The sequence below is a fragment of the Pseudoliparis swirei genome, chromosome 12, assembly GCF_029220125.1.
Source record: "Pseudoliparis swirei isolate HS2019 ecotype Mariana Trench chromosome 12, NWPU_hadal_v1, whole genome shotgun sequence".
In the NCBI taxonomy this organism is placed as follows: domain Eukaryota; kingdom Metazoa; phylum Chordata; class Actinopteri; order Perciformes; family Liparidae; genus Pseudoliparis; species Pseudoliparis swirei.
Genome location: NC_079399.1, coordinates 15,780,162 through 15,803,377, shown reverse-complemented (window position 1 = coordinate 15,803,377; position 23,216 = coordinate 15,780,162). Strand labels below are relative to the sequence as shown.

General features: G+C 43.4%; 1 protein-coding gene across 1 annotated transcript in view; it reads right to left on the bottom strand.

The window, feature by feature from the left end:
- Positions 1–22,698, bottom strand: part of LOC130202948 (exostosin-1) — a 213,912-nt gene extending 191,214 nt beyond the window's left edge. The window contains exons 1-2 of the mRNA XM_056428844.1: positions 22,414–22,698; positions 20,564–21,315 (exon numbers count right to left, since the gene is read on the bottom strand). Coding sequence (XP_056284819.1) covers positions 20,564–21,315; positions 22,414–22,698 — 1,037 coding nt within the window. The remainder of the gene's footprint in view (positions 1–20,563; positions 21,316–22,413) is intronic.
- Positions 22,699–23,216: the final 518 nt, after the last annotated feature.

Sequence of the window (23,216 nt, the reverse complement as noted above, 5' to 3'; positions counted from 1 at the left end):
CATTCAAAGTTTCCACCTCTAGCTCTCGCGCTGCAGATGGGCCTCATTTTCACAAAGGAAGGCCAAAACCTTGACTTGATTTATTTACCTCTTTTCACCTGTCTTCTACACATCTAGTGTCTCTTTCCTCATATTTGTCTGTGTGTGTGTGTGTGTGTGTGTGTGTGTGTGTGTGTGTGTCTCCCTGTCTCTCTTAAGGCGTAAGCAAACCCGCCTCACTTTCAGGAGGGCCGTTTAAAAAAAAGTCGGCCCAGCAAGTGGCGAGATGGCCGATCTTTACTCACTGAACAAAACCCTACACGAGACCTGACGGATAGTCCTGACCTTGGATTGTCTGGGATACCGGTAAAGTGTGTGTGTGTGTGTGTGTGTGTAGGTGTGCACTCGCATCAGCAACCTTTAGCAGCAGCATAACAATGCCACTGATCCTGGCCTCTGATTGGACAGCGTCAATGCAGTAGTTCCCCGGCTCCCTTCAAGACTTTAACAGGGAAGTAGTTGCTGATCTTTGCACTACTTCAGGACCGACTCATACTCACACAGTTTGACACACTCACAGTCGAGGATTACATTGTTAACGCTGTTGGAAAGTTTCCTTCCCATATTTCTCAGACAGAAGCCTCCTGGATTAATCGTGTTGGGCTACAATGCTGAACATTTGAATGTTTCTGTTTCAGTCGCCTGCAAAACAAATCCAACCACATTGGTCCCAGAATCCCAGAAAAATAATCTGAAATTGAAAGACTTGCAAAAAAGCACAATCTCCATTAGTGCCATTTTAAGATTAGCGATTGGATGTTTCCTCCCACGAAGCCCCTTGGGAGTCGTAGTTGTCCTCGCTAAGCGCTTAACGTCCATTAGAAAACTAAATGTTTAGTACTCAGCCTGTGCACAGTGCTGTAATATCTTCTCGGGATGCCGAGGTGCTTTGTCAAGTCCCACAAAGTAGACTAATGCAGGGGTTGACAACCTTAAGGCCCGCTTCAGATTTTCTTTTGAATAAATTTCCAAAATAAATGAGAAACTAAAAGTGTTGAAAGATGTCGGCATTTGTTTACCAGTCGTGGAGAGCTCACCAAATCACCAGCGTACTCGATGAAAGAACCAGATGTCTTCGCCTGACAGTCACCTCACGTTGTTTGTAAAAAAATAATGGTATGCAATTTCACTTTTAGACAGTCGACACCAAAAATACCTCCCCGCATTTCACTCCATAACGAAGCCCCAGTCGTCTCCCGTAGCGGCTCGGCAGCATTCGCCCGGTGCGTTGTGTGAAAACACAGATACGAGTTTTTAAAAAAACGACTTTTGGCTGTTTGTGCTGTACGAGTGTGCGCATGTAAATACGATCCCACCGCTGACACTGACACTTCCCACTTTACATGTTGTTCTTCCACACTTCCCTGCAGCACTCCCACTTTTTTATTTCTTTATTTTTTTGACAAACGCTGCTAAACTTCGATATCTGTGAAACCACAGGGTCAGACTGTGTGCTTCCAGCTCGTATCAACGTAGGAGGAGGAATCCTTTAAAATACATCCACGGGATTTCTTGACTGAGCCTGCCTCCCATCTGATTCCTGGGACACACCGGAGGATATTTGGGATGATGTAAACACATTTGGACATTTGGGAATCCGTGATCTGGAGCACAGTTGGCACCGATGCTCATCCATCTGGTAGTGAAAGGCTTTCACATTAAATCACGACCAAAGAGATGGAGTCAAATAAAAACTGAGCTGAGCCCATCGTATAAAGATGCGAGTGATATTTATAACCCGGTGGCAGATTGCTGCGAGCGTGTGACGGGTCACTGAGTCGACACGAAGGCGAAAGAAAAGTTCTTGAGTGTTTCATATTCCTGCTCATTTTATCACCGTGTACATTTTTTTGAGACGAGCCGTGCTTGCAGGATGCGTGTGCGAGACACAATATGTTCAGGATGTGATGCGAAACCCTGAATTGTATGTAACACCGGCCAGGTTGTATTGTAGGGGGGGAAAGAAGTGTGAAGCACCTTACAAATGGGGACTTTACTCTGTCAAAGTCCCCGTGAAACGGAAGATGGAGATGCTTTAGCTTCTGTTGCAGTTTCAAATGTTTGAGGCATCCTGCACTCACGGGCCTTTTACGGAATAATAATCCAATCAAATTAGGCAAATCCCCACTCGTGGCTCTGAGGAGCTGACGGAGCAAAGAGGAGAGTGTTTGGATTTCAGTGTTTTCATTTACAAAACAATGCGGCTACGACCGACGGTCCTCACATCGATGCCCCCTCTGAACTGTAGACGGGCTTCTGGTCCTGCTGATCCGACCGAGAAGCAAATATCCAGCCTGCAGCTCTTTGTTTCGATCCTCAGCGCCATCTGGTTGAGGCCCGATGGCGCTCCCCGGCCCCCCGTGGAGATCTGAGGACACACACTGATCGTACGCTACGTATCCGCTCACAAATGGCAGAGAGCCGAGGTAAACGAGTGTCTGGTGAAGAGAGAAGTAAGTTGCTGAGTAGTCGTGACATGGGTAAAAAAAGGACTTGATATCTGCGATAGCTTCTTTCATATTTACCATGACGGAAATGTACATACACGTCAAATAAATGTGCAGTTGCTCGATCAAAAAATGCAATGTATTTATGTGTGTCTGTGTATATATATATATATATATATCATTGTGTCCTATTTTGTCTGTGCGTGTGTTTGTAGATATATAAATATTTTTATTTTTATGTTTGTGTCTGACATTTTTGTATTTCTTTAATATTTATGTCTAAACAAATACAAAAACGCTTACCTCGCTAATTTCTTTAATATTGCGCTCCGTTGCTGGTTTCTATTTTGACTCCACTACATCAATTAGAAAACTTTGAGACACGATTTTTTTGGACGGTTGAAACAAAAGAAGACCGTATTGATCCATTGGTGAAATTCACAAGCGAACAGCCAGCAGGTCGTAGAATAAAATGTGCTCCACCTTTGCCGGATGCATCGTAATGCATCAATAATCATAATGCAATAATATAATACACATCATTGTTATTGCTGTATCATTATTCCTTTCACCGCCACTGCACCCCTAAATGTGTGTGGTGTACATTATCATGCTTTTATAATAAGGACTGAAGTAATACATATATTCAGTTGTGTGGTCTAGAACAACTTCGTTTTGCTGGATGGGCGTCGCTGGAGAAAAGTCACAAAGCTGATAACAATCGGTCATTAATGATTGGCAGACAAGTGGAAGGAAAAGCACAGGTGAAGCTAATTAACGGCTCGTCAGTGTCCACGCAGCCAATGAGCATACATTAGAGCGCAACAGTTCTTAGGATATTAATTACACATGTGCCTTTCCTGCAATTATTACGTGACAAAATATCCGCTTTGAAAACGGTCTATTGCTCTCCATATTTTATTTTAAAGACGCATTTAAAAAAACACTTACAATAATTATAATACGAAAAGTAATATTCAGTACAACGATAAGGACCGTGCCATGCATTACAAATAGATATGAAGAATCCACGCTGTATGAGCAGAGAGAAGTCAGATGAGTGTGTGCAGATGTGATAGGAGGGGAGAGGAACATGTTAGACACACACACACACACACACACACACACACACCTCAATCAGAAGGAGAAGTAGGAGGTTATAAGAATGGAGATTAGACTTTGGATTAAACTGCTTTCTTATTCTCCAGCAGCTTTGACACTGAGCGCCTGAAAAGCAGCCAAGTCGCCTTCAGTGTTTACAAACGGAGACGACTTTGAACGCTCACTTCTGAGTTTCCAATCGGGAGCCATAGCACACAAAGGGGAACGTGCCATGGCTTTTGCAGAGATGGGGTGATATGGGGTGTGTGTGTGTGTGTGTGTGTGTGTGTGTGTGTGTGTGTGTGTGTGTGTGTGTGTGTGTGTGTGTGTGTGTGTGTGTGTGTGTGTGTGTGTGTGTGTGTGTGTGTGTGTGTGTGTGTGTGTGTGTGTGTGTGTGCATGCATATGGCACAAATGCATGCCTATGTGAAATAAACAATAACAAGGAAGCTGTCAATAGTTGGCAGTCAGGGTCACAGGAGACGGTGGTGATGGGGTGTGCACGTGCACATGCTCAGATACACACAGACACACACAGACACACACACACACACAAAACAAAAAAAGCAGGGCACGACTGAAAACATGCTGCTGTCATCACATCACAGACACGCGAGGCTCCAAGAGCAGGGAGAAGATGGAGATTCACACGTTTGCTTTCAAAACAAACGACAGGAATGTACCACGACGGCTGTCACAAGTTTTCACCCGGCGCGTTTCCACCTCGAGATTTGTGAAGAAAGGATTCGCGAGGCTTCTGGTTCACTTTCCGTTCTCGGCAGGAGACAGGCCAAGCCTGTGGCACACTGCATTACGGTTATAGTTTATTGTAGATCTTCTTAAGTTTTTTCCTTTGAATTAAAAATGGTTTTTTTAAACTGGTTTTCAATAAAACAAGCATGAAGAAAAGTTATGATTTATCATCTCTTTAAAACATCTGGTTTAGGTATTCAAGATAACGTAAGGTGGCCTGGACAGGGCAGGGAAGTGTGTCTACAATATTTAATAATGTACATGTATAAATGAGGCCCATCGTGAACCAGGTGTAACGGCTGCAACACAAACAGTCAGGGTCAGAGGTCAGAGGTCAGGGGTCAGGGGTCAGAGCCAGGGGAAGGTAAGTCTCTCAAAGCTAAACCTTTATTATTGTAACTTATAAACAGGTCTGCTGACTCAAAGACTCTCCAGATTACACAGACAATTAATTATATGAACTAGCTGGAAGTGATTCGATCAATTTCCTCTGTAATTAGTAATTATCCTTTTATCGGAACCTTGCTGTGAATTAACAATTAAATATCACTTCCTTCTCATTAGATGATGTGCTGACAGTGTGTTGGAGGGACAGTTTGTTCTGATCAGAGCACGTTCTTGTTTGTATCATTTGATAATGGGCAGATTTGAGTCCGTTATTATCATTTAAGTATTAAATCGTTAGGTTGAAATAATTAAATATGTGGCAAATCACTTTTTCTCCCTACCAGGTAGAGTGATTTTTAGTTTAGTTCAGTATTAACGTGAAGACTTCCATCAAGCCCGCTGAGGCAAATTCAGAATTTGTGATATTGCTCTGTATAAAATAAAATGAATTTAATTGAACCAATCGATTGATTCAAGAATATATAGAACTGCAGTCGATGGAGATTTTCTTGGGTTGAAATATGAAGAGTTATTGCAGAAACAAACCCAAGATTTCACAATTGCACTCTCACGTTGCGGCCGCCGCCTTATTGGGTGTGAACATTTTGTTGATATTCTTCTTCTTCTTTTTTGCATGTGCCTTCTGAAGCGGAACAGAACACTCTCCTGAAATACAAATATCCTCCATATTCTGATAGAAACAGCAACACAATGTTCACACAACCCTGCAAATCCTACATAAATGCAAAGACACACACTCGCCCTACTTGCATCCCTCTGGCTACACATAAATAAGATATACACACATTTATTTTCAAGGCTGTAGAAGTAAAAAAAAAAGATTATAATGATAATAATATGGACGGCTGAATAATCCAATTATGAATGATGAAATTAAATGATGCTCCTGCAATAAATACACCGTTAAGTTAGTGAAGCTTATACCACATAAATGTGTTTAAGACTTTCAGGGACTCAATCATACATAGATTCATTAAGAAAAACTAGCAGATGTAGTGACAGACTGGGTCTCACTGATGCTCATTATTCTCATTTATATGTTTTATTTGTCAGTCGTGTCTCAGTAAGTTATGGAAATCTTACCCATCCTTTAGTTATTTTTTGCCATTGTAAGATATCAAAAGGTCAAAAGGTCGAGAGGAAAGACGGTGGAGCTGTTGAACTGCAGAACTTCAGTTTGAGAAGTGGTGCCGACACACACACACACACAGAGAGTGCTGCAGCTGTTTGACAAGGTGTCAAACAGCTGCAGCACTGTGTGTGTGTGTGTGTGTGTGTGTGTGTGTGTGTGTGTGTGTGTGCAGATACAACATATGGCTCCATGAGAAAATAACACAAGTCAATAACTAGAGCAGGTCAGATCTGCCCACACAGCACCGCTTTGCTTTTATGACTCAGTGTACAGACCAGACCGACGAATTGTACAAAAATGTACAAAATGAATTGATTTTGAATAAACACATATTTTTTTATTTTTTTTTCCTCTCAGTGTTTTTCATTCAACTTGTTACTACACTTGTTTTTATGAAAGGTGACTTTAGCCATCTGATCGTGGCACTACGCGTGAGCAGCCGTCCGGTCTGGCGCGGCTGAGTCCGTGAGCGCCGACACTCAACTGGACCTTTCTGGCAGCAACAGACATTTCTGTTTTGCGTCAGCTGGTCAGCGCCAGAGGCCTGGAGGTAGCTTATCTGAGCCCAACGCACTCCTTATTTTCTGACTTTTCAAAACATCTGTAGCGAAAAAAGAACCAAATGGTTTTTTTTCCGCAGAAGTTTATTAAATCGGGTCAATTTCAGTTCATCAATTTATACTTTTCAACGAGGACTTCACAAGCTGGTGAAATACAAGATGTGCTTAATGTAGAAGATCACTCATCTCAACATTGCGTCCTCTTTGTGTCTGATTAACGTGTTTATTGTCACAAAGTTTACTGGCAGCAACTTTTCTTTCAGGATGAATTAATCTCCCTTTCCATGTGGTTGTAGCTTCCAGCGTGCTGCTGTGCTGGTGAGATAAAATATCGACACATTGGTATTCACAGATATCACATGACATTGTGAAGTCCATGGGATACGTGAAAGGTGCTCCAGTCACAACAGGATGTGTCCTCTTCGCTCTCATCGCTCTCACAGGATGGTTTTCAGCGGCTGTTTGCACTGAGAAAGCTCTAAAGAAACTCAGCAATAAACAGCAGACCGACACCGTTACCGGCTGCAGCTAAAGACACTGATGTTTCCCAGAGGAGTAGCTGGAGGCCGAATGCAGAGCTAAAGAAAGAATGAATATTGGACCTATGTGCAATTGAATGTAAATGATGCTGCAAACTGCGGGATGCGTAAACAAGCAAATGATTGCTAACAAGTTTGTGCCTGTCTTTACTTTTAAGGTCAATGCTGTGTTCACTACTCTCTGTTTCTCTATATACATATACATATATATATGTATCTGTCTCTCTCTATATATATATATAAATATATACATATATGTCTCTGTCTCTCTATATTTATATATATGTCTCTATCTCTCTGTATATATATAAAAATATATATATATGTCTCTGTCTCTCTATATATATATATATAAATATATACATATATGTCTCTGTCTCTCTATATTTATATATATGTCTCTGTCTCTCTGTATATATATAAATATATATATGTCTCTGTCTCTCTATATATATATATAAATATATACATATATGTCTCTGTCTCTCTATATTTATATATATATATACATATATGTCTCTGTCTCTCTATATTTATATATGTTTCTGTCTCTATATATATATATAAATATATACATATATGTCTCTGTCTCTCTATATTTATATATATGTCTCTGTCTCTCTTTATATATATATAAAATATATATATATGTCTCTGTCTCTCTATATATATAAATATATACATATATGTCTCTGTCTCTCTATATTTATATATGTCTCTGTCTCTCTCTATATATATATATCTATGTCTCTATCTCTCTCTATATAAATATATGTCTCTGTCTCTTTCTCTCTCTCTATATATATATATGTATGTCTCTGTCTCTCTAAATATATCTGTTGCTGTAGGTTTAACTAACGGATTGTGGCCGGGGAAAATACAGGATATCCAATTGAATGACTCCCTCGCATGGAATATGACAAAATGCTAAATGAATTAGTTTTTTAGATTGATGACATTTCTCTTTTGTTATGCCATGCGGGTTCAGGATTGGTGCGTCTGAGCTTTACATGTATTACTGAATGCAGCCCTGGTCTTCTCATGTCAAGGAAAATGAATGATACAAAATAAATAAATCTGTCACAAACTGGGATCAAGGAGAATCAATACGAGTAGGCAAATAAAATATATATATATTATAAATAATATATACAAAAGCAAGTGTATCTAAAAACTACTTAAAATATGAATATACTTATATCACAGAGACAAGAGCAGACAGTTGTGTTACACCTCGGCTGTCAGGAGTCAAAGGGCCTCGTCCAGTTTTCACCTCGCCAACCCTGAGGCTATTTCTGCTCTCTCTCTATATATATATATATATATATATATATATATATATATATATGTGCGTGTGTAGGCAGCTCTCGCCTCAGGCACATCAAACTCTCAACATGTGGGGATGAACTAACAGGCATCATGCAGACACAGAGACACATTATTGGTCTAATCCCAACCTGGAAATGATCGTCTCTCTCTCAACATCGCTGTCATGCTACAAGACTGACACCAGACCACACACACACACACACACACACACACACACACACACACACACACACACACAGAGAGAGAGAAAGAGGATGATGAGGAAATAATATTAACAAATGAGCAGATAGAGAATGAAAGAAAAGAAGGACGCAGGAAGAATGAGTAGGAAAGGACAGAAGGAAGGAAAGGTTTGGAAGAGTGATGGGCAGAACAAATAGAAGAAGAAAATATAATAAGAGGCAGAAAGATGAAATGAAAAGGAGGAGGAGGTGAGATAACATCTATCTTTGCTATTAATTAAAGTTATTTATTTCTCAGGCAAGTTTCCAAATGAAAAAAACAGACAACTGCATGTTGATGCCGGCACAGCGTCACGTCGTGTGAACCTGACACGGACGCCCCTCGGCATCATGTGACAGACGCACAACGGCAACACACTGGCCGGCGTGACACCGAGCCGCACAACCACACTGCGGCACCGCCAGGCAAAACGTCCGGCAGCGGTGAAGGATGAAACCTCTCCAGGAACTGCAGGGCGAGGAGGCCGGGTTCCCCTCCGTCTCTAAACCGTGACACCGCAGAGGTCCGCGGGCCAAGAATAGCCCGAGGGGTTTCAAGTGCAATATCACATTTTCATAATTAGAGCCAATGAGCTGTAAATCCCCGCTGACAGAGTTATGGAGCGAGAAGAGCTTATGGCGGCGATACTGAAACTATTAAAAACAGCCGCCTCCCTCCAGCGCTGCGTGTATGTGTGTTGTGTTTGTCAACACACTGTGTATTTATATTTACGTGTGTGTTTGTCAGCATTAACAAGAAACAGCTGCATGTGGCGGTTCGCTGCTCAACTCCCATCGTGATGCTTCCATTCTCCTGGTTTACAAGCTCCCTTTTTTAATTAAGATGATCCCACACACACACATACACACAATGATGAGGATGAAGCAGCTGGTTTGTTTATAGGACAATAAATCTTTTATTGTTTTTTTATTGTTTTATTGTTAATCCAGAGGTTTTTTTTATGGATGAATACTTTATTGTCAGAATTCCGGTAAAAGTGCTGTGAAAAAACAATCTGGGATGACACTATTGTAAAGAATCTATTACATCTTTTTTTATACCCACATATTTAATTTTCATCTTGAAAAGGGGAACATAAAAAAATAATAATGAAGCAGCTCAAAAATAAATATTGGAAGAAAAAATACAGCCCATTTTAAAAGACCAAAGGTTCAGGCAAATATATCTCTGAAATTCCCTTTAACTAAAATATATATATTTTTTTCTTTTCGCTTTCGTTTTTTTCTTTTGATACACAAAATAAATGCATAATTTAGATTATTTAGAGCTGTGTAACATGTTTATCAGATATAAACTGTAGAGAGCAATCTGAAAAAGAGAGGTTTTAAATGTGGAACTATTGAAGTCCACTGAAAGACCCAACGCAGTGAATGATTTGTAAAAAACTATATTAACAATAACATTAATAACAATAATATAAGACAATGATACCATAGGAAGAATTTGAGCACAGTCTGGTTGAGGGATTTGTAATACAGGCGATGTTTTAATAGCTCAACTCAAAAGGACAAGCAGAATAAATCTCGCTGTTAAAAACAAATTAATTGCAAAGAGACTCAACTCTCACAGGGCGTGTGTGTGTGTGTGTAACAGTTTAGATCCACACCTTCCTTTTTGTATTAGTTGTTTTCATCCTGTCACTAACTATCATGTCATTCCAGATCCTGCTTCCCATCTTGTCAGTCCAACTCCCCTCACCTGCCTCTGATCACTCCCTCGTTAGTCCCTCATTCCCTTCACCTGGTCCTCACGCCCTTCTCACCTGCAGCCCATCCCCTCATTAGTCCCTCACTATTTAGCTCCCTCACTTCCACTTGTCCTCTGCCAGATTGTCTTGTGTTTTTCCGTCCAAGCCCTCGAGCGTTCCATAGTTTGATTATTCTGTCTGTTCCGATCTTGACGACGCTTTCAGTAAAGAATCTTTATTTGAATTATCTGTCTCCTGAGTCGTGCATTTGGGTCCACCCTAATCCCGTCGTGACAGTGTGTGTGTGTGTGTGTGTCTTTGGCTAATCACAACTGATAGCACACAATGTGAAAAGCGTCAGTGCAGGAGGTGTTTATACAGACGACAGATATCAAAATGGTACTTTGAAATCCAGTTATTTGACGCATAGATATTTTTTCCACAGACACAAAATAAGTGGAAGGCATCGCATTGACCTGCATCGATTCTCCAGACTTGCTCTAACCTTAACAATAACCAACTTGTGCTCCACATCACAACTTAAGCCAACCTTGACCTCACGTTGTAGTTTGGTGAATGCAACGGCAGTGAAAAAACACAAGACAGCAACATCACCAAAACCAGAGTTCTCCATGTGGTTTCACTCCTCTTCATCACCTCGCTTCAATCACAGCGCTTCATCTGCCAAATCCTGAGCTGTGATCAACTCCCCAGTGAGCAAATTAAACAAGGCTGGTGATTATTTATCTGCGTCAGAGTTTGGTGTGAACTTTCTGAGACAAACACGAACCCTGTCGCTGATATTCAATCCCTAGATAGCCTTGCATTCTTTCTCCTGACCAGCAGGGGGCGACTCCTCCGGTTGAAAAAAAGAAGTCAGTGAGAAAATGACCCTCCTTCTCACTTGATTTATTCCCTCAGGACACATTGAAAACATGCGTTGATGCTCTAAATCGCTGGTTTCAAGTCTTCCTCTTTAATTCAGCATGATGTTCATTTCATAAACGATGGTCCGATTTAGAGAGAAAATAGACCATGAAGGGGAGTATGCTTTAGGGCGGGCTTACTGTGATTGACAGGTTGCTGGCGCTACCAGAGCAGTAAACGGGGTCACTACGGCTGTTTCCAAATATAGTTACTTCTGTTCACTGGGTGCAAACAGCCAAGATGGCGACGACCGTAATCCAAGATGGCGACGATCGTAATCCAAGATGGCGACGACAGTAATCCAAGATGGCGACAGCCACTCGAAGCTTCAAAACGGCAGTCCACAAACCAACGAGTGACGTCACGATGACTACGTCCACTTCATATGAATAAATAGCAAATAGGCAAAGCGTAAAATAACATCTTTCAGTTCTAAAGGTTTTGCCATAGTATTTACAGTCATAAGGCTGGGACTGCTTTTTGTAAACGGTTCTCTCTCTAATCCACCTTCAAATATTGCGTCATCTCGTATTATATTGGATTTTAAAGAGGACAATAAGCATCAAAATGTCTGTATTATCCAACCACTCTTTGGCTCTCACAAGCAAAAGTAACAAATTGGAAAGTTAAGTCAAATGTACATGTTTCTTCTGGTCAGTAATCGTAGTTTCCAAGGAGTTCTCCAGGGAGCTGCGATACAAAAACTGGAACTAAACCAACACCAGGGGAAATTGTACTATTTGGGTCCCTGGATGTACAGAAGAGGAAACGGATACAGCTGCCGGGATGTACGTCGGTGCAGTGATTTTATAGTAGGAACTGTTTAAGAAACCATTTGTCTCAGCACAACAGAGACAAGTACGCGTGTTGACATGCAGCAAATGAAAAAGAGCCACAAGAACCCCACGTCCTGATGGAACCTCTCTCGTTGGAGAACGTGATGGATTCCCACTGCAATCCGTGCCGCCAATCCCGTCCCCTCTCCGCCGACGGACGGCCGGCGGACCTCCTGGAACGACCGGCACGCCTTCGCTTCCACTCGACTGATCGGCGGCTCTCGTCCAACGAGAGGGACAGAGGAGGGTAAACAGACGGAGGAGAGGACGACAACACGGAGATCAGAATGCGGTGGGCAGAGTGGCGGAAATGAGACGGCGATGGAGGAGGAGGAGAGAACCGTGATTGGGTTGAATTGTGTTTCCTGGCTCATTTTCCGGGTGCACAGGGAGAGCGAGTGATGCTGAGTGAGGAAGGCTGGCGACACTTCACACGGCTGCAGAGAATGAGATCCTCTCTGCAGACGGACAGCCCAGCGCCGCATGCTGTAGTTTTCCCAGACGGAGAGAGGTTGCTGCTCCGTTGTTACCTCAAAGTGGAACAGTGAGGCACTCATCATTTCTGAGAGAGAAGTGACTCAAGCTTTTATTCTGAAATGGATAGTTCGAGCATTGTTCCAGAAAAAAGGCCATTAAAGGGGAGCATGCAGAAGAAGTGCTATTTTTTAAGGCTGAATGTCCTAAATGTGCTCAGAAAAATAGAACATTTTTACATCTACAGCTCTGAAAAGATTCAGAAAGAGCAAATAAGGTGGGTTGTTTCTGGATTTTCCCAATTGTGAAAGAAGCTAGAAAGAGATAACCGTATCCCCTACAGATCCCCGATAGACAAGAAGAAAAGAAAGAAAAGCCTAATTGAATCAGGATCACAGATGTTTATGATCTTGGTTGTGATCCCCACAGCGTCTGCTCACCCTTTGATACATTAACTTCTTTTCCCCGTTAAGACTGACAGTGGGTCAGTTGAAATAAAGCCAAGGTCTTCTCGCACTAAAAGCCAATCTATGTTTGGCTTTCACAGCACCATTAACCTCTATTCAGCTGCTGATTGGCTGCCGTGGTCAAGTCAAATCGGATCGATACAGCTTCCTTTTACCCTCCAGCCAGCCTTGGCAGAAGCCTCTCGATGTATCGATGGCTTCAGCTGCTGGCTGAGAAACCTGCCAGCGCTAAAAGGCCCCAAAGAAACTCTTAAAGATCCTGTAAAGAATCAGCTCCGCAACGCATCTATTCCCTTCTGTTTATACAGTCTGCTATGACTGGTATCAATACACCCCGATGACTTTCACAGGAGTTACCTGTTATCTGCTTTCGGATATCCGAGGAGGAAAAATAAATGTCGTTGAGGTCTGGACACAAAAGTGATTCAGAAAAGGAATTTAGGCAAATATTTCTCTAAAAATGCATTTCAGTCGTCGATTTCATGAGTTTCTTCCGGGAGCCACTCAGAGGTCTTACTCTGCTCGTCATCTTGCTCAAAATAGAGGGAATTGTGTTTTGACCGTCTAGGAAGTGTTGAGAGTTTGATGAAGAGCAACGGATGAGACTGAAAGCTGCTTCAAATGGTTAAAGGAATTACCTTTAATTTAGCTTTTAAAGCAAAACGTTTAAACAGACAACTGGACAGACTATCTGCTGAAGAAGATCCTGTTATTCATACATTTCTGTCATATTCTTTAAATGTGTTGTAACGCTGTTCATCTGGTCACATGACACCTCTTGCTTCTCTCCATCCTGGAGAGGGATCCTCCTCTGTTGCTCTCCTGAAGGTTTCTTCCTTTTTTCCGCATGAAAGGTTTTTTTCAATTTTTGGAGGAATTTCTCCTGATCCGATGTGAGGTCCTGGGACAGGGATGTCGTATACGTACACACTGTAAAGCCCTCTGAGGTACATTTTTTTATTTCTGATATTGGGCTATACAAAATAAACTGAACTGAATTGAATGTCAGAATGGAAAGCTTCCCAAAAGCTACTTAATGGACCTTCTGGAGAAACATTTATAATTGGAGACTGTATATATCTGGGGGTTAAAGTAATGGATTACACCTCGTCTTCATGGTCAGTTCATCCACATAGCCCCAAATCACTAATTGTGCAACATATGACACGCTCGATTCAAATGAAGCTGGAAAACAGAGGAGAAAGTATTAATTATATCGAGTACCATATAGAGGGGGTAATGCAGTATTTTGTGTATTTACTCTCCCTGACAACTGAAAACATAAACGAAAACACGTGTCGAATTCCTCCTGTCTCTTCTTTCTTTAATAAGGTTGTAAAATCCGTCACACATCAAAGTTTCTTAACAGGTCTGGATCTCTCTCTCTCTCCCTCTCTCTCTCCCAAACAAGCAGACTCTTATTATTCCTCATGGTGCTCTTCATCATGACTTGCATCAAAGATGCACTGAGACGGCAGGAAAAGCTTTTCCAAGGTTTAGTTTGGCTCGGCAGACAAGAGCAGGCAGAGGGAGAGCAGATAAGGGAATGAAGTAGGAGGAGGAGGTGAAGAGGAGGAGGATGTGGAGTAAGGGAGATAAGTGCCAACAAGGAAAGACGACATTTACTTTTGATATGATTTAATAGAACATCTCACACACACACACACACACACTCACAGCTGACATTTTAATGAATACTGTCAGACCCTTTTCTCCTGTCATACATATTGAATTCTGCAGCTGCCGAACATTCGCAGATGTGACAGCAGCTGTGTCTCCATCTGAGGGTCTTTATGCATTCTGGGATGCATTAAATTAGAAGTAGCACATTGCAACTAAATCATTCACCATCTTTACTTTGCTCATTTTGAAACAATTAGAGGCGGAGAGGAATAGCAAATGGACCTGTAACACGATATGACATCATTCTCCCATTCACACACTGGTGGGAGGAGCTAAGGCTCCACCTGCACACCAGCTGTAACTAACTTTCACACACATTCACACACAGTGGGCACAGCGACGGGAGCAATGGGTCAAGTTTCTTGCCCAAGGACACGTCGACACGGGCTCGCGGAGCCGGGGGTTGAACCGCCGATCCTCTGAAGGACGACGGCGCTCACCGCTGAGCCCCAGTCGATCACAGAGTGATCCTGGGAGAACTGAGAATATAAATAAACACGTGCTTGCTGCATTTGTGTGTTTTGCTTAATGGAAAACATGGCTATATATATATATATATATATTAGTGCTGTGAAAAATAACGCGTTAACTCAGTTAATTCAATTACAGGTTTAACTAGTTGTTGTTTTTTTACGCATTTAACGCATGCGCAGAATGAGCTTCCAATCCGTCTGTTGTTGGTCGTCGGGACGAAAAAAAAGTCACTTGCAAAATGAGCTTCCAATACACCACTTCAATCTGAACTCTGTCCGCTCTCATGCAGACGGTCTGTTCATCGGTAATGATCCTTCCGCAGGTTCACCTCCGGAAACCTTGTTACGACTTTTACTTCCTGTAGATCAGGGTCTCAACACGTCGATCGCGACCTGCCAGTCGATCGCGGCGTAGTGTCGGTAGATCGCATGACATTAAAAAGATTGGCCCGCCCCCTGACATGTTCTCTATAGCACGTCTTTGTTCTTTTATTAAACTAAACGTCTGTTGTTGATCGTATCTCCACAGCAGCATGTCATCTCTGTCTCTTCGCGTTGCGTTAACACTTATCGATCTCCGTCTGGCGCGCCACAGAGCTCCGTGCGCGCGCATCGGGACCGAGCAAAAAAAAGTCACTTGTCAATCTGTCCACCTTTAGATTGTATCATGGTGGAGTTAATGGTTGACAAACAAGAGAAAAATGCTCTGTTTAACCCTCCTGTTACCTTTACATTTACGAACATATTTTACCCTCGGGGTCAATTTGACCCCAGCAATTAAAACCTCCAGAAAATTATTAGAATTAATATTGCTTCGCAAGTTTAAGTGTGAGGTACTTTATGTTTGTTTGTTGACTACCTAAATAGCCCTTTAAATAAATAAAAAAGTTGATATTTCTTCTATGTTTGACACAGTGAAAAACAGCCTGGGGTCAAATTGACCCCAAAGAACACCGACATTAAACATTGAATGGGGTCAAATTGACCCGAAAGGTAACAGGAGGGTTAAACATTCTGTTTAGGATGAAGATGTATTAATGTTCCATATGGAAGAAAACTGCTAAATAACTGCTGAGTTGCAGCACCATTGTATAGAAGAATGTATAAATGTATATATCCGTCTTTTGTCATAAATCTCTATGTTCTCACAAAATATACCGAGAATATCGGTAATATGTGATTAATCATGATTAATCCACAAAAACCTGTGATTAATCCGATTAAAAATTTTAATCGTTTCACAGCCCTAATATATATATAAAAAGAAAATAATGCATCATCTGGCCTTAAAATGCCATCCGCTACTGCCACATGGCCTATAGAGTAAAGTGTAGAAGATAAATAAAGAAGATGGATATAGAAGCTAAAATAGCTGCGAGGTCCGATGGAGATAAAAAGAACAGATGAGGTTGATGAGCAGAGAGGAAAAGAAGAAGAAGAAGAAAGAGGAAATGTTCATGGATTTACTGGATGCAGCCAGCTCTCATCACATTTGACTAGCTTCCTCCCGCCTCTCTTGTCACCATGAGAGCCGATCTGAATCAAGCCTTTAATCAGCCTCTCATCGTCCTGGTATCCAACTCCCTTTGGAGAGACACTTCTGTACAGCGAGACTGTAATTGGCGGAGCCGGGCCGGGCCCGTTATCTATGTACAGTAAAACAGCCTGAGTTCAACCCGGCGCCGCTCAGTGGGAGGTGAGATCTCTATCTCTCCCCTTCATTCACAGCGTAATTCAATTGGAGGGCAATTATCGACCGCCCGAGGCTTCAGGATCTCCGTCGGTTTCTGTTCCCATCAGGGAGCCCCCCCCCTCCCCCCCCATCTCCTCCTCCCCCCATCCCCCCCCCCCCTCCCTCTCGCACCGACTGAACCGGGTGATGTCTGTATCGATGTGCTGTTTGTGTAAAACACCGGAGCAGGCGGCGGCAAACAGGCGGGAGGACTTTGTCAGTCACAACCTCCTGATTCACAAAGATTGCGGAGCGCCGTTGTTCCCAGACGGGCGAGGTTCGACGGATTCTGTTGTTTTCTGCACCACGACCAGGGATTCCCTTTTTTTTTTTTTAAGAGCGTGAATGAAAATTAACAATCCGCTCGTTACGGAACAATCGCACCCGGCACTCGCTGCTGTGGACCATTTAAGTTCCAAGTATCCTGCTTTTCATTTTGGTCTTTGGTGTCAAAGGTCAACATCGCACGAAGAGAACAGCGAGGCCAACTAGTCCCATTACTTGTTACTATAGGCCTACTTGCGTTAGTCTTTACAACTCCCGATCCTCTTCGGTCTCACCAACACGTATTATGGATTCTTTTACATTTTTTATAATATGTCCTATTTGATTATTTCTCAATATATCCGGACGGCCGTGCATAATCTGTGGGGGAAAAAATTGGTTCCTCGTCCTCCTGTTAGGGCTCCATATGGTGTTTGCATATTCCACCAGGGCAGAAGGAAATCAACCAATCAGAGCCCAGGGGTCTCGAGAGCAGCTGTCAATCTCGTGATTTCCGATCAAGCTGTCAAACTAGAAGTTGCCGCCATGTTGAAAACTGTTTTCACATTTATTTGGCACAAGCGCTCCCATACATCTGTGTTCTCGTGGGATTGGGGGGGCTTCTTCGCCATGCAACTTTATTTGTAATCAAATGAATTTGTTCATTGTTGTATTCACTGTATTATATTTAAATGTGTGCTTTTGAATGACTGACCAGGCCAAATTCTGCATATCTCGGTATAAAGAAGTCGTTTCTTCTAGAAATTTGAGATAATCTTAATTCCCACCCAACAATCAAACCTTTGGCTTTTTGGCGTTGGGAGAGAATTCAGCATCAATCACCGATGCTGGGAACCATTTTCTAAATAAAAAAATAAAAACCACTGAGGCAGAGCTGGAAGTCCCGTTGGGTTCGTCTGTGTGGTTTCTGATGGATTAGTTAGTCCACAAACTGAACACATTACACATTAATGACTGACTCCTAATCAATTAATGCTGTTTTTGTTCATAGCTCATCAGCTCCAGAAGTTGTTTTTTATAAAAGGTTTATGAGGATTGCGTCCTTCAAAGCTCCCGGAGTTCTGTCGTTCAGTGAACAAGAGAGAAGATATAAATGAAAGCGCTCAACTCGATGCCACTGTTTGTCATTGGATATCAGACGGAGACCATGACAGAAAGGACTAATGGAGCATTAATATAGTGAAGGAGCCACTTGAGCACTTTGTGTTCATTAACGTCCTCCATTGATCGTCAGCCTTTGTGTTCGACGCGGCACAAAGTGTTTGCTGTTGGATCGTCTTTTTTCAACCACCTTCTGCATGAACTACACCGCCCGTCCTGAAAGAAAACAAAACACATGTGCCTTTTCTTCTCGGTGAAAGCTGCTGCCACGCTCACACGAAACCACCGGCGTTACCAGCCACATGAATGACCACAAACACAGAGGGCAGTTTGATGCACTCCGGCAGCCCATTAAAACACAGGAAGAAAAAGCATGTCCTCCATTGTTGTTGTTGCTGCTTTATCGATGTCACGCTCGCATTAATAGCAACAACCTTCTCGCCGCACAACACACCGGAGGAGAGGACAGAATGGAAAGGACAGTGACCGAACATGCGCCGAATTGAGGAGACATTTTAAAGCGAGCGCACACAGGAGCACAAAATGAATTCCCTTTTTTGTTATTGTTGTTATGAATGTGTTCCCAAACGGTCGCGTATTGTGCAGTCCGTGGCCTCGCCGTGTGAGCTGCGACTGATAAAGTCTCGGCCCGGAGCCTGTGGAGCCGACGGGAATACAAAGACGGACCCCCAGTGATCACACGGCCGTCCGTTTGGCTCAATTTGAAGGCGTTTGCATTCACATCGCATGAACATCAGAGGGAATGTGGACCCTTGTACACACGGCCACATATTTTGTAATGTTTTTTTTTATACGACATTAACATAAAACTTGAATAAAGTCCCGATATTTCAAACTTGGTTGTTCATCATTTGCAGCCAGTGACTGCAGGGGTTTCTCGCAGAGCCGTGCACCACTCACTAATGTCAGAAGAAATTACCACACTAATGAAATATATAATGATACTATAATGATATCGTAATAGTTAACCTCAAGGGAAAAGAAGCAGAAGGCGCCGAGTTGACGGCGTGACGCGCGTGTGGATCCGCCTGCTTCTCGTCAACGATCGAACACATCGAACGCCGACTTTGCTCCGATCAATCGGAGCGGCATGTCACAACGACGGGAGAAAACAAGGCGTTCATTTGATCGACATGTGTGGGATTCTCACGGTTGTTGAGAGTTTTTGACCCTATTGGTATATTGATATTGGTCGTTCGCATGTTTATTTTGACCCGTCACGAAACCAAGTGGGTTTTTTTTTAGCCTAAACGTATTTGAGAATGCAATAAAATCTAGAAATGTTGCTATGGAATGTATATTTTGTTCAGAGAGATCCATATTTAACGTATTACACTACTTGAAGCGCGCAAAATCAATGTGTTATTCTGGCTACTAGGTTGCAAGTCAACAACTTTTTCTCTTTGTCTCGATGTTTGGGATGTTTGTCTTGGCCTAAAATGGGGTTTGAGCATTCAATGCGCAAGAACGATGAGCCAAAAATGATGAGAAATATGCCATGTTCCACATATTGTGCAGACTCAAACTGTGTGCATATTCTCCCGGCGACGTTCCAGTCGCTGCTCGGCAGCATTGAGCCGGATCCCGACTCCACAGTGACTCTGCTTTAGCTCTCTGCAACATCTAAATCTAAAATATGCAACAGATGATTCCCGGGCAAACATATCCAGGAATAAGTAGCAGAAGTTGAGAATGTTGTTCCCATTTCACTCTGCATGCAACGTTTTTTTTTTTTTTTTTCCCTCAGCTGTCGACTCTCGCTAAAATGTTCAAACGGTGAACTGCTCTCCTCGGCTCAGATCCCTTTTCCCTCGACCGACTGCTGAGCTGACAAAACTTTCTTTCTCTTAACTGTCACCACTTCTCCGCTGCACTCTCACACACGTGCATTTCTCTGTCTCGGGAGCACAGCTCCGACGAAGCTCAGCTCCCAAGACGATGGTGAAATAAGTGCGTGAAAGCCTCGGTCAAACCGAGGGGAGGCGTTATCGGGCCTGGCGACACTTTGGAGCAGGCGAGTTCCCGTCCAATAAACCAAATCTAAAATGATCGGCAGCATTAGCGTGCCGACATGCCTGCACACGAGCACCAGCAGCTCCTGTGTGGGGCTGTAACGGTGTGGAACGAACCCCGCCGCTTTTTCAAGGACCAACAGCAAATGGGCGCCAATAATGAGACAACCGTCACAGTGATAACGTCGGCTGGAAAGCCGGCCGTCTGCTCTCCGACGACAAATCGGCAACAACCAACTCCGCAGGGCCGTATTGAGCCGCCAACGGGTGGATCTCGAAAGCACGCAGAGCGAGGCGAAGAGATGTCGGACTTACTTTGAGTATTCTTCGTTATCTCTGTCGCATCGGGAGTCCTTGTGCTTCTCCCAGTCCTTGCCGTGTTTACATGTGGTCAGCAGAATAACGTCGTCCCCATTGTGGATGTGATACAGAGCGTTCCTCGTCTCCGAACCGATGCCCGTTAGATAGCGTTTCCCTTTGAAAACCAGCAGGTACTTCCTGTAGGGCGGTGCGTCGTTGAGCGTCAGATAACCGACGCCCCCTCCTTTCAGCGGGTGATCTTTGGAGAAGAGGGGGATGGAGATGTCAAAGTTGGGTCGGAAGTTGACCACGTCCGCGCTGGCCTTGGCCAGCATGGCCTGGCCCACCTCGAAGCCCAGATCCTCGGTGTAGTCCGGCCAGGTGCCCGAGTAGAGGTTGAATATGAGGTGGTTCCTTCCGTCGTTCCACGTCGGCAGGCTCTGGATGCGGAGCCGGACGTTCTGGACGTACTGGGCCGAGAGCTGGTCCCTGTCCAACGTGTCCACGGCCAGAATGAACAGACAGGCCCGCGTCGGGTCCGTGGTGTGGAAGCGAGACTCCTCGACGGACGTCAGGATCTTCTGGTAGGTCTCTGAGATCTCGTCCCCTCTCTGCGGCGGGTAGATGTAGACCCTGAAGCCCGGCTGGCAGCGAGCGGCGTCGAAGCAGGTCTCCATACGGCAGCGCTTGTTCTTGAAGATGTTGTCGCGGATCGCACGGCGCTCACGAGGCGAGGTGTGCTGGTGGTGGAGCTGAGGGCTGTCCTCCTGGGCACGAGGACACGCACAGTTAGGACAAAACAAAGCACAATGACATCTTTACTTTAGATCTGTGAAGTTGTTTAACCCTCCTGTCGCCTTCGGGTCAATTTGACCCGATTCAATGTTTCACCCTCCTGTCGCCTTCGGGTCAATATGACCCGATTCAATGTTTAACCCTCCTGTTACCTTTATATTTACTAACATATTTTACCCTTGAGGTCAATATGACCCCAGCTATTAAAATCTCCAGAAAATTATTAGAATTAATATTGTTTTCCAAGTTTAAGTGTGAGGTACTTTATGTTTGTTTGTTGACTCCCGAAAGAACACCGACATTAAACATTGAATCGGGTCAAATTGACCCGAAGGCAACACAAGGGTTAAGACAATGCCTTCTGCTGCCAGGAGAGGAAAACAATTTAAATGTGGGTTTCATTGCTTTATGCCATGACTCCGATAGCCAGTCCACAGAAGAAGATAAAGGGTAACCGTCTTTGATTGGCCTAAAGCCGTTGTTCTCAAACATCCTGACCCGTGACCCTTTAAGGCACAGCAAAGGCCGCATTACGTCTCCGTCTTTATTCCGACGGGCAAAAAGCAGTGCGGGAGAAAATATAGAAGAAAGGGATCCATTTTCTCTGACCCGCCTTCCTGGATCTTGCGGCGTCATTCTCCTTTTGATGCCAGCCAAATAGTGACGTTCTCTTCTCAGATTGTATCATCTGATCGGTTTCTTTCTCGGCCTGAAGAGGTTACCCAATCTAGTATTTCACATTTAAAGAAGCAAAGACTTCTACTTCTTTCTATCTGTGCGATCACACGATCAATCATCTTGCGACCCCCAAGGCGCTCAAGCTTTGAAACTAAACTCATCATCCATCTTTAAACCAATTTTAAAACCATGCATTTTTAAGAATGTGTTCACTATGAGTTACTGAAATGTGTCCACTGAGGAAGCGGCCTACCGCTGCATAGTGAGTCGTTTCACCTCGGATACATCAAATGATACCTTAGTGGATTTGCACGAAGGACTTGTACGCATGATTGAGTGTTCCTCTGTTGTGGTGTTTGAATAGTTTTTTCCTTGGAAACAGGACGGTCTACCTCTTGCTCTCCCCCCTCCAGGTACGGCTCCAGCAGCTGGGTGGACTCCTGCCAGTGCCTGGGCGGTCTGGATGGGCTTCTCTGGGGCACGGGCTGGGGCTGGTACACCTCCTGGCTCTGGTGGTAGTACTGGTATTCCTGCTGGTGGTATTGGGGGTACTGGGGAAACTGCTGATATTGGTACGGCTGTTGCTGGAACTCCCCGATTTGCAGACCCCACAGGTAGACGAGGAAGAGAAGACCGGCCCCCACAGACACAAGCAGGTACCGCTTCTTGGCCTGCATGTGTGCTGTGGGGGGTGGGGGAGGAAGAGGAGGAGGTTGTAGGATAGAGATAGGGAGAGAAAAGGAGAAAGAGTAAGGGGAGGGTAGAAGGTGTTGAAGAAGGGAAGGACGAGGGACTAGGAAATGATGAGGAGAGGAGGTGAAGAGAGGTAGACACAGGTCAGCTTGACCCACAGGGCAGCCTCTATCCACAGCTCGGCATTTTGGGATTTGGAGTCACTGAAAGAAATGAAAAATGATTTACACATCAATGAAGTTAACAATAAAGTATTATATAAATCTTTGTCAAACAAAAGTAAAACTTTGTTATAGACACATTTTTTAAGTAAAAGCTTTACTCATAGGAAACGGTGTATAGGCTCTGTACGACTAGAATAATAAAGTTCCTCTCTACCATTATATGTCAGATTTGATCAGCTGAAGTCAAAATAAAGTAATATTTTTTACAAAAACGCCACGTGCATCATTTTAGGAAAACGTTCTGGTTTCACATTCAACAGTAGTAAAAAAAAAAAAAA